The sequence below is a fragment of the Trematomus bernacchii genome, unplaced genomic scaffold (genome assembly GCF_902827165.1).
Source record: "Trematomus bernacchii unplaced genomic scaffold, fTreBer1.1, whole genome shotgun sequence".
NCBI classification, from domain to species: Eukaryota; Metazoa; Chordata; class Actinopteri; order Perciformes; family Nototheniidae; genus Trematomus; species Trematomus bernacchii.
The window spans coordinates 22095328-22107959 of NW_022987739.1; the positions used below are offsets into that span (position 1 = coordinate 22095328).

At 41.3% G+C, this 12632-nt stretch overlaps 1 protein-coding gene across 1 annotated transcript in view; it reads right to left on the reverse strand.

Annotated features, from left to right (window-relative positions):
* Positions 1-12632, reverse strand: part of gmds (GDP-mannose 4,6-dehydratase) — a 171889-nt gene that overhangs the window by 107748 nt on the left and 51509 nt on the right. Inside the window, exons 5-6 of the mRNA XM_034146121.1 lie at positions 6984-7176; positions 5869-5973 (exon numbers count right to left, since the gene is read on the reverse strand). Of these exons, the coding sequence (XP_034002012.1) occupies positions 5869-5973; positions 6984-7176 (298 nt within the window). The remainder of the gene's footprint in view (positions 1-5868; positions 5974-6983; positions 7177-12632) is intronic.

The window sequence follows — 12632 nt, forward strand, 5'->3', positions numbered from 1 at the left end:
GTGTTTACATCAAAATGATTGTGACCTCATCTTATACCCATCTCCTTTATCGGTACCGATTTATTAACAAAATACCTGACTTGCAGGAGCACTGAGTGATTCTGCAGGAGGAATATTCTCCTGGTCGAGGATTGGCCAAATTCCACCACGGCCAAAGACCTGTCAGTGTCTGCCATCACCATTATTGCACAATTGGCGTTCTGACTGATTTCTGAAGCCTCGACGAAGGGAGAATATTTGCGTTACATCCAAAAGAGGTCATAAGCTCAGCTCCGCCAACACAGCGTCTATTCACACCTGACAGACTGTTGCACTCGTTCTGGGATGACTCAGCTGACAGGGAGGGTACATGGAGAAAAAATGTGATGCAAGGAGGGTAGGAATGGGGCTGGAGGATTGCGAAGACAAAGATTTTCTTTTGTTGGGGTGAGATAAAATAAAATGGATAGACAGTACAGGGGTGTGCAAATCTGTGGGGAAAGAAAGGGAAGGTATGGAGATTGACAAGGGAGTAGATGATACATGTTTTTCTTGAGCTGGAGCACTGACGGCACCACCTCCGCATTGCAGAACAGAGAGCGAGACAGAAAGTTTCACCCTAATAGTAACAAAAACAAAGATGTAATTGTGTGTTTCATAAATTCCGGTAGATCAACTAAATGATTGTAGGGCAACATTTTGGGGTTCGATCTGCTTCTGACAAGTACTTGCAAAAGTTGAGCAAGCAAGCACTCAGTCAACAAGATTCTTGGATACCATGGTGATCTGGGACAACAAACAGATCTGAGGGCGGCAGTGGGATGAGTGAAGATAGAAACCTAAACGACCACGGAACATGTCAGAAACCAAGGTAAGATGAGGCGGAGTGAACACCTTTTTTGGCCAAGTGACACAAAGTGGAGCGAAGGGGTGGAGGCGATAACTCCATCGTCAGCTCTGCTCTTCACCTGGCCACAGTTCAGCTGAGGTTTAGACTGCTCTCACCCAGCCTTTTTCTCATCAACACCCGACAAACCAAAAAACTAAAAGTGCCCGCTCAAAGCAGAGTTCCTTCTTACAAGATGCTTTCAAATCCCCTCGACGCCCTCTGACCGAGTCATTCCTATTTGAAGATTTCCTTCGTAAATAATCTCTCCAATAAATGGAAAACATATCCTTTACAAATCTATCATGCGATCTGACCTTTTGGGCTCAACTTCAACGAAAGCAGAAAGATGAAGCTAAGGCATGTAGCGGCTCAGCGGCTGTACGTGTGAGTATTTGAGGGGGCAGCATTGACTTTGGCAGTGCTATTCTAACTTCCCCAATGCTAACCGGTCTTCTCTCCTAACATAACCGTATATTATTCTATACTGCCAAGCGTGAACCACAGAGCTCTCAGGGTGGAGAGATGGATGGGACTTCCCCAAATAAACCATGGGATTAGCCTACAACTGGAGCTGGTCAGTAGCAGCAACAGTAGATACACAAAACATATTACTCTGCTGATTTACTGCATTGACTTAGATCAACACACTGTTAATAAATATAAATGATACTTGGGTTTCCTAGGTGAACATTGGATTGTTGGGGGACTTTCAGATGCTGTATGTTTGTTGAATGTGACGACCAAATAAATATATGAACTGGTTATTTGCACAGGTTTCACTGCTGATCACTCTTGCCAAGAGACTGTGGATTACTGCACTGTCTCATATGTCAAAGCAATATGGAGTCTATTTAGCACCCATGCTATTGCTAATCCCCCTCTTCAGAGTCAGTGTGAGGGCTGTTTGTTATGGCTAACAACTAGGTTAAGCAGAAAGGAGCTAGCTGCGGTGTGAATCGGCCAGCAGATGTAGGCTTCTGTTTGCTTTGCTTCACGCTGGATTTCCACCGGGATATGTTTTCATCACGACCGCCCGATTCCGATTTCCTTTTGCGTAGAACAATGGAGATTGACTGTTTATTGGTTGAACAGTCAGGTGTGTACGAGAAATGTAAGAGAAACCAGAAGTGCATTGCTGCTGGGATTAAGTCATCCTAGAAAGACAGTAAGTCTGAGAGGAAACTGGTGTAAAGGTTTACTAATTCCTCTTTAAACATTCCCAGCTGCCACCAGACCGTCCTATGTGACACACCATGCCACGTTACAGTGCGCCATGGACATGATTGGCCACTGGAAGGTCACTTTGGCAGACACTTAAGAGCAGGACCCAGTGAGTTTTTTCTTAAATGGAAAACTCCCTCAATGAGGCAAACATCTATTTGTTTCCCAAACACAGTCCAACACAGCCAAGTCACCCTGGGACAATGACTTCACAGCTTTTCCTATGTGTGGGAAGTAAGGATGGGAAAGTGGTTGAGTCAAGACAACTGACACTGACATCATGGACCTTCCCCCTATATGTGACTTATTATTCAGAGGTACAAGAGATGCTCAAAAGCAATGGAAGGGGCAGTACACAGTTAATAAAAAAGTTAAAAAAACGATATCTCTCTTTTACAAATGCATTAACACACAGGGTTAACAAACATTCCTCTGCCTCTGCTGATCTGCAGTAAGTTTCTCAAGTGATGTCATTGTTTTTTTATTTTGGGGAGAAATTTAACCCAATTCGCTTTGAAATCAAAGAAGAAGTGTGAATTTAAAGACTTATTCGGGGAGTTTTTGGTTTAGTGTTATTACGTACGTATGTACGTTGATTTACTCATATAATCTGTTCAATATTTATACTCCATATTACATAATGTCATATTTTGAATATATATATATATTTGTATATATAATATCTGCATGTATATTTTCAATTTCAACATGTATATTTTATATTTTATTTTATTTTTATTTCTATTCTTGTATATTTTGTTGTTTTGTTTTATTGTAAAATGCCTTTTATGCTGCTGTAACAACAACAATTTCCCAATTTGGGATCAATAAAGTACGATCTATCTATCTATCTATCTATCTATCTATTGTGTTGGGAGGGTTTGAACTGCTGACTTCTTAAATGTGTTCTCTAACTGTTATTCAGTGTAGGGCTGTGCAATTAATCGTATTTTAATCTCGATTACGATTTTGGCTTGCAACGATTACGAAAACAACGTAATCGAAATAAAACGATTACTATTTTTAATAAAAAAATAAAAATAAAATGATTATTATTTTTTGTTTCAGGGTAATCAACTGTTAAAAACATATTGTTCACATTTTTTTTTCAATAAATTATTACTGGTTCAGTAAATGGATAATCATTTTTAATAATCGTGATATCAATTATTGACCAAAATAATCGTGATTATGATTTTTGCCATACTCGAGCAGCCCTACTTCAGTGATAAAAAAATACCAGAAATACATTTAGTGTGTCCCACTATCATCGCAAAAACAACTACTTGATTAAATCAACAATGAAAATAATTTCATTCAATTTGTACCCTTTTCTGGTATGAAGGTAAAACATACTAAATGGTTCAAATAAGTATAACATGCAACAGCTCTATTTTACAATAGCTGTTAACTCAAAACCAATGGTGCCGTCATTTAGATTAAAGGTATGTTTGGCAGTTGAACCAGTATTCTCTCTGTACAGTACGAGTACAGTAGTAATATATCTCACACTGTCTAATGTACAGCAAAACCTGACACTTACACAATGTACAGTACAAGCGTACAATTGCTCCCATCTAAAGCCCTCCTGTGGGTGACGGAGTACATGGCCAAATGCCCCCTGAGTGCGGCAGAGGCAGGGTCATGGCGGACCCCGGGGGCCTGGATAAACACGGGCGAATCCAGCCAACACAAGCGCCACACTGGGTTGTGCAAGGCAGCAGTGGGACATCTGGCCACATCACAGCACAGCGTTCCTGCTTTATGAGCAACAACAGCCGTAACTCTGAGAATAGAAGTGGCAGAAGTAAAGCCAAAGGCCTGCTGCAGAAAAGCTGACTGTGGAAGAAGGAGGGCGAAGAAAGAGAGAGGAAGAAAGAGAGGAGTGAGCGTAGACAGAATGGAAAGAGAGGAGAGTAAGAAAGGGAGATGAGAAAAGCTGCCCAAAGATTAAAAGGCTAAGGACTTGTTATCGAGCGAGCAGAGAACTGTGCCCTTATAAGGTTATTGTGTGTACTTGTGTTAAGAGTCAAAAGCATCTCTGATTTCACAGTTTCACAAGGTCACTCAATCCGCCTGGTTATCTATAGAACTGCAACTAATGATTATTTTCATGATCAATAACATTAATAAGAGTACTTTTTTGATCAACTAATTTATTATTAAGTCTATAAAGTGATTGAACAGAGTGTATAATACAAAGTGATATTGTCCAAATCTTATTTTGGTTAGACCAATTGTCAAAAGATATTATCTCAAAGATAATATATTCACAAAGATATTTGCTAATCAGCAAATGAAAGAAGTTGGAACCAGACAATTTAGGTCAATTTTGCTTGATAAATGAGCAATTGACCAATCATTTTTATTGTTTGGGATTCATTTTCTGTTGACTGACAAATTGTTACAATGCTACTTATCCATTGCAGTCTTTGGACACTTTTCTGCATCACACATCACTCCCAGTCCGACTCAAGTACTCCTCCATTACAAGACCTCAAGGGTGACCGCGCCATCTTTGCTGAGCTGGCTGTAAACTGCACCAGTTCCCACACCTATCTATCTGAGGTAACCCATTAGGGTTTACTGGCTGACCCCCGACCTCGGCCGGGGTCGTGGCCGGGGCCTTCATTAGGGGATAAATCATAAACACCTGAGCGTCTGACCTGAGCGCAGCGCTGGGGGTTTCAGTCATGTGGTATTCATTTTGGGTCGCGGTGGCGTGTAAATCGGGTTAAACCAGCGCCTGCGACCCTCGGGGCTCAGAGCACATATTAAAAATGTGACCACAACACACTCTTTATGTGTCAGAATGCGTGTGAGTGTGTGTCAAGTAGTAGAGAAACCTGCTGAAGGAATATGTCTTTATATAGAACATGTCATTTAATATTTTTACACGACCCAACAATAGTTTACCCTCTGTTTTACTGCTTATGCTAGGTTCAGCCTGTTGAGCAGGCTAAGTGATGTCATATTTCACAATGTAATTTAAACTTTACAAACATGTGTCCTGTATAATATATAGTCCTTCCTTACTGGCAATATAGTTAATCAATAGCTCGTTTTATAAAAACCACGAAAGTTTAGGGGATTATTAACTTCTAAATTATTAACATGCATCCTGAGATTACTGTTTTCATAGAACAATGTTAAATGATGGCACATTTTTTGGTTTCATTGATAGATCGTTTACTTTATGCTTTGTAAATGCTTAATGTGATGATGTTAAGTGACTTTTATGATTGTATATGCTTTTCCTTTCCCTAAACATAAGGTGTATATTAAGATTTTTACATATTGAAAAACATTTGATCACAAATATTAAGCCTTTTTCAAACTTTATTTGTGTTGTGGTCTTGCAAGTCAAATTATTATACCCAAGCCAAATCCTGTGTACACTCCCCCACTGCCTGAAACGCCTATATTAGACTCCTTTGTTTACTTCCATAAACAAGTTACATCACTACGCAATACTCGCGCTTCTATTGGCTAGCGCTCCAACAAATTGTACGTGGTAGGCTAAGGGACTGGACATCTCTAAGCGGTGGACCAATCACAACAGAGCTGACAAATTAACCAATCAGAGCAGACTGGTCTCTGGTTTCAGACAGAGGGTAAAAAGAGGTGCTGCAGCACAGGCAGTATGAGAAAAATAAAGAGCTTTCTAAACAGTAAAGCATGGAGACATGTCAAAGTAGAGAAACCAAAAAGAAATATAAACCTGAAAATGTGCATAATAGGCCCCCTTTAAAATAAGAGTATGCGTGCTGTAAGCTCACCTCTCCTCGGGCTCTCATGGTTAAAGAGGATCCCGTTGACAGCAAACATGTTGTAGGCCTCTCTAAAGTTCACCACGATCCAATAAGCGTAGAGCTTGGCAGCACCTGAGAAGAAAGGGGAAAGAAATAGGGTGACAGAAGCATATTAGTACCAGAAAAGTAGAGAGATGTCACTGCACATCAAACCAACAGCCTTCTTTCGACTTCACTGACGTGGTCCTTTTTTCCCCTCAATCAAGAAACATAACTTTATTGACAATGTAAAAGAAACGGAGAGAAACAAAATATGCAGAAAGACCCTTTAAGAGACTACACTACGTGTCAGAGTTGAACACAGCGGTATCGCAGATCACATTTCGACATCAGGAACGTGAACTGCAGACTCCTGCTGATTGACCGAAAGCAGGCTCGTACAAAAAGTTCTCCCCTCATCATCTTCCTCCTCCTCCCTTCTGCTGTGACGAAGGGGAATACCATAGAAAGCTAAAGGGAGGCGCCCGTTGATTAAGCCGTAGGTCAGGATGTACACTGGAGGTGAAGGGAGGTCACCATGGAAACTCCCGCCTGCCCCAAGTCTAATTAATAGAGGAGCAGCCCTCCGCATGATGGTATGCACCTCCCATGTCAGCCTCACATATCGAGTGCTGACAGATGGGGAAAGTGTCAGTGAGCATTTAGACAACAGAGAACACGAAACCTGATCGCTCTCACACGTGTACAGCCTGTGTGTGCGTGTGCGTGTGCGTGTGTGTGTGTGTGCGTGTGTGTGTGTGTGTGTGTGTGTGCGCGTGTCTTGAAAGTGAGTGCTGAGTGCCGTGGATATAAAGGTGTCTTTGTTAAACTGAGAGCCACTCCAGTCTTCAGTCAAACGTTTTGGCCTCGGGGTGTGTGGAGAGCTCGAACGCTGCCTGAGCACTGAAGCAACCCTCTATTTCACTTACACACACACACACACATGTTCACAAGGAGAAAGTGAATCAGGCAATCTCTGTTCCCGTACATGGCCATACGCAATGGTTTTGACGAATGGTGCAAGTTGAACATGTTAGGTAATCCATGAGTGTGTTTCCACATGGATGAACAGTACACGGTGTACATTAGTGTTTGTGTATTACCGTAAGGTGAGCGAGGGTAGAAGGGCGTGGTTTCCGTCTGAGGGATCTCCTGAACTTTGCCGAACAGCTCGCTGGTCGAGGCCTGGTAGAATTTCACGCTGTTGGTCAGGCCGCACGTCTTCACGGCGTCCAAGAGACGAAGCGTACCCACGCCGTCCACATTAGCGGTATATTCAGCCAACTCAAAGGAGATCTAAAGAGGAGGGAAAGGGGAAAAAAAGAGAAGAAATAATTAAAAGGGACCTCAATGTTTCCTTATCCAATAAAACAAATTCTGTAAAGGGTTCATTCTAATTAATGACAGAAAAACTAAATTAGATATAAGATTTTGCCTTGTGTATTTTACTATTGACTTGAGACAAAGACTTAAAAGGGTATATATTTAACAAGTTGGTTTTGAAGTTGTCTGGAATTACATTTTTGTTTCTGGATCAACAAACTGTGAAAAAAGACTAGTCAGTCCTCTAAGGGCTGTCTGTGATCGGGGGAATGTGCGGGGGGGAATGTGCGGGGGGAAATGTGCCGGAGAGAAACTCCCTATGGAGGGATTTGGGGGATTTTAGCCTTTGCAGACCATTGACATGCACAAAACCTATATAACACAATACAGGGAAGGAAAAAACCCCTAATGGCATAATAGGGCCATAGCAATATGATCAACTTGTAAATAATGAAGGGAGTTGCTAAAGTACGCCCCAAAAAAAACAAACAATGCAAAGTAAATTCGACAAATGTTACAAGGTCACACAGTTTGCACAATGTCACCAATACTACCATAAAATAAGGCAGGGGGGGTGACAAAAATGCAGAACGTAATTGGAGAATGTGTTGATTCTGGAGTCCATCAGAGCTGATCAGAAAGCTCATACCTCAAACCAAATACTCCAACTCCCAGAATGCCTGTATCCACTGCTGAAGGCCAAGAGGAGGGGGAACTTAACAAACACTTGGGGGGAAATTAAGTTTAAATTAGAAATGTCTGTGCGCGTGCACGACTGTGTGACGCCGTGCACTTGAACTGTGTGCGCTTGTCTGAGTGCCAGCTTGGCCTCGGGCTCCAAATCAGGTGTGACGGTTAAAAGCCGTGCTGGTTAGTGGTCACCACACCTGGAGCGAGCGGCATGAGCCTCGTCTGTACGGAGGAAACGCTTCGGCCCTTTAGTGCTTCCACACCAGCGCTCTACACACGGCCAGATAAAGACCCCTTATTTAAAGCTGAGGCCCAAGAACACTGGGCCTCTATTCCACTCAAAGTCCATACACACACATGCAGCGACACACACAGTGAGCAGGTTTGATCAGGTTCAATTACACTCCACAGCTCGGCGTAATTACCTGTGACGCTCCACTCACGCTTTTACTTTGCATTCTGGCATTTTCATTTACATTTCCATCATTTACAAGGGCAAGTGAGGGGTCGCTTTACACACCAGCATATACTGTGTGTTACATTATGCAATTTTCCACAGCAAACACACGAGGTGCACACAGAAATGGCCATACCAGTGGAGTAAAAGCCAATCTAAAATCGCAGTACACTGAAGCCTAAAAAAATTACAGAAAATAACAAAATGATTATTATTTATTTACTTAAGATATCTTGTATGATGAACATTGTGTCACAGGGAAGTTCGACTATGTCCTCAAAATTCCTTCCCAATTATTTTTCAGCTATCTCACTTTATTTATCTGTGGGAATTCAACTGATCATACTGATGATAATTACAGATCATTTACACAAACATGGGTATAAAACTGAAGATTATTATTTTTATTTTTATTTTTTATTGTGGCAAAAGGTCAAACATTGGAAAACAGTGAAGAAAATGTGATTAAAAATGTTGCATTAATATTTGTTATATAAATGAATCCATCCAGATCTGATGCCTGATACCAGGATTTATATTTGCGGTGTATTGCAGGCCTTGACATGAAGTTTACATTAAACTTCAGCAATTGGGGTGTTTTTTTTTGTGTATGCTTGAAATTCTGAAGATGTTTGGATTTGCTTTTGTGACATGAATGTTTCTGTCACTTTGTTTGTTTTTTCTAAATGTGGATTAGAAGTTTTAAATAAAGTCTAAATGTGCTAGGGAGTTCAGGACCGGTTCTCCCGGCGCAAATTGGCCCCTAAACCTGAAACAGAAAGTACCTGCTTTCATGTTCAGTGGAAGAGAGGGGACACTCACACATATGACAGACATAATGTAACTCCAGCTCTCTAAGGTCCACCTTCAGCTCTTCCTCCTCCCCTCCTCTTCCTTCCTTACACATTTATCCTCCTACTTTGTCAATGCTCACTCTCCCTGGACCTCATAAAGTTCATTTTTTACTACTACAGCACCTTCCTCACCGACACCCCCGCTCTATCCTGCTGTCTGTGTGCAAGTCCCTGCATTCCTCCTGTTTTTCCAACACCACACACACTCTGTGTATCAAAACCAGCTGAGAGGGGCAGGGTCCAGGACGCCTTGACAACTTAAATCAAACAAATTGCCTTAATGCCTCCATTCTCTGTCATTATGTAAGGCAGGGCCTGAGCGCTGACGGTTTAAAGGCCAGACGTTTTTGTATACCACTGTGTGTAAATGTGTGTGTGTGTGTGGACTGCTGGGCCCCTCGCCCGACCTGGCAGATATTGTTCTATTCTGGGAAGTCAGCCAGGCTCTGTCAGCATTGGGGGTCCGCTGCCGACCCGGAAAAAAAGTGATCCGTTTAAAAGGTTCTAAATGTACAGGATATACGTGCTGCATTTAGTGGTTTCATTTATTTCCTGCGCACCCAAGGCCTGTTGAAATGCATGCTTGAAACTGGGGAATGTGAATCTGTGTGAGCGTGTGTGTGTGTGTGTGTGTGTGCGTGCGTGCGTGTGCGTGTGTCTTGACAGATGTATAAATATGAGCTACAATTATTCAGGCATGGCCTCTCTGCATACCTGCGAGGCCTTCCATAAAGGTTTATCTGAAGGCATTAAACTATATACACAGGGGTTAACAACGTAGGTTCTATTGTGCATTGGAAAAAAATAACACTTCACTTTACAGTACAGAGCAGCAGAACCATATTTTCCAAAATGATTTGAATGGAAGATATACATATATATAATAGAATGTTCAACCCCAAAACTATCTGACCAATATGTATGATTTATTGAGTAATAAACATTTTCTAGTGAGGGACTTTATTAGAATATACCATTTGTGTTTCACAATGTGTAATGTCCAATTTGAGATCCACTGATCAATTATATCAGGGATAACATTGGTTAGAATCCTAATTATGAATGCAGTGTATCTAGGAGACATTAGCTTTTTTAAGTATTAGGTTCATGAGTACATTTCAATTGTATTTCTTTCAGTCAGTTTTTTTTTTATTCTTCATTTATATCTATTTTTAGATTGTACAAAATGTGAAATTGTTCTGGATGAAATGAAACTCTATATATATTGGTTTAGAAAAATGTTTTAATCTTAAATTTGACAATACAAAATAAATAAAAAAATCATACAATGTTCTATCCTTAATTTGTATTATTTATGCACTGAAAAAGGAATAATTAAAGGGCCCATGTCATGCTTTTCCGGTTATTACCCGTCCCCTTGTGTGTTATGAAGGTTTTTATGCATGTGAAGGGTCTGCAGAGTCAAAAACCCTCAAAGTACACCCTGTAGCGAGTAAAACTCTAACACAGTCTATGCTGCCCCAGAACGCCTCGTTGGAGATTTCTCATTTTCCATTGTTTGCTTCCTGGGTTCTGTGACGTGTGAATACCCAAATCAACAACAAATTACCGGATTGGCCCAAAGGGACTCCAACAACAACAATTGCTCAAACAAGCCGTTTAGGACAGAGAGTGAATACACATACTATACAGAGATGCTGTTTGAGAAACCAATGTGAGTTTGGAAAATTGCACAATATAAATCTATTCTAGTAGACCTCAATAATGGAATTATGATCAGTAGAAATGGCCATGACATGGGACCTTTAACTAAAACATCTTAGATTCACCTCAAAGTAAATCATGTATTTAAAGCTCCCATGTCATGCTTTTCCGGTTATTACCCGTCCCCTTGTGTGTTATGAAGGTTTTTATGCATGTAAACGGTCTGCAAAGTCACAAACCCTCAAAGTACAGCCTGTAGCGAGTAAAACTCCAAATGGACCAATCCGCAGAGCCATTACACTCAATCTTTTCTGAGCTGCAGCTCCGCCGATTTCTCCTCCTACGGCGGGACGCGGCGGGGCTGTGAGTCGGTGTGTGAGCACACACACAAACTCCCAGTCAGGCTGCGTGTGTGTGTGTGTGTTCGGGCTGGTTTCGGGCTGGGTTTCGGGCTGGGTTTCGCTGTGTCTCGCTGTCTCGCAGACGGCCACTGGGCTCATAGGGAGGGGGGGGCAGGAGCTCCAACAAGCCGTTTAGGACAGATTGAATACACATAATATACAGAGATGCTGTATGAGAAACCAATGTGATTTTGGAAAATTGCTTGATAAATCTATTTTAGTAGACCTCAACAATGGAATTGTGATCAGTAGAAATGGCCATGACATGGGACCTTTAAGTCCTTTTTTATATTGTAAAATGGGATGAAGATTGTGGCGCAAATGATTGAAGCGAAGTCCTTGTCATTGTCATTTTAAGTAAAAATATGTAATGCGTTGCTTGATTTACTACAGTATGCTTTTCCCCCAGATTCTTAATTTACCAGTTTTTCTGATGCTCAAAATAAACAGAGAAATCCTAACCCAACAAAATCAGCCATACACAATCTTGTTCCCTTGTCCACTGCTGTCATTAAAACGATGAAGCAGCAGATTAATAACCTCTGTACACAACCATCATCACACCTCAGATTCCAGAGAAATTACAGGAGAAAGACTGCCCCACTGTGAGCAGCACTTTCTCATTATTGTGGATTACGTTGTCAAACCCTGAAACTCACACGCACATTCCTGCCGACCGCGAACACCCAAATAAATAAATCACCCCGGAGGTGGAGACCACTGGGAGAGGGAAAAAGGGAGCAGGTATGAAAGAGAAGAAAAATAGACATACGGCAGAGAGAGAAAGTGTGGGTGTGTGTTTGTATGAGCGTGGGTGGGGGTAAGATGGGAAAAACCACAGTCAATTACTCCTTTGCTCATCACTTTACAGACCAACTGAAATTAGCCTGTAAAGTGATGAGTAAAGAGCAGTCGTGTGTGTTAACAGGGCAAAAACAAACAGGCTGCAATCCCTCCAGAAGAGAGGTTTAGACCCGATCTGGCAACTCACAAACTGACAGACAGATCAATGACTATGCTTTCATCGACTTAACTATGGTTTCAGTCATCTGTATCATAAAGTCAAGATATAGACCCCAAACTTAAGTCAATCGTTGCTCCACTCAGTGTTAAGAGAATTTCTTAGTAATCAGAAGGTGGGATTAATGGATGGGTTTGTGCAATTATCCTTTAACTCTAATTCACAGCAATAACAAAGAAAAACAACTGCTACAATGGCTAAATAAGTAGAAGCCTTGGGAATTCATTCTCAGACAGTGCATTAAAGTCTTTAATATATATGATTTTAATAACTGCTTAATATCTACGTAAAAAGGGCCACTGTTGTCGCAAGGTAGTGCGGCCGACTCCCAATCAGAGGTT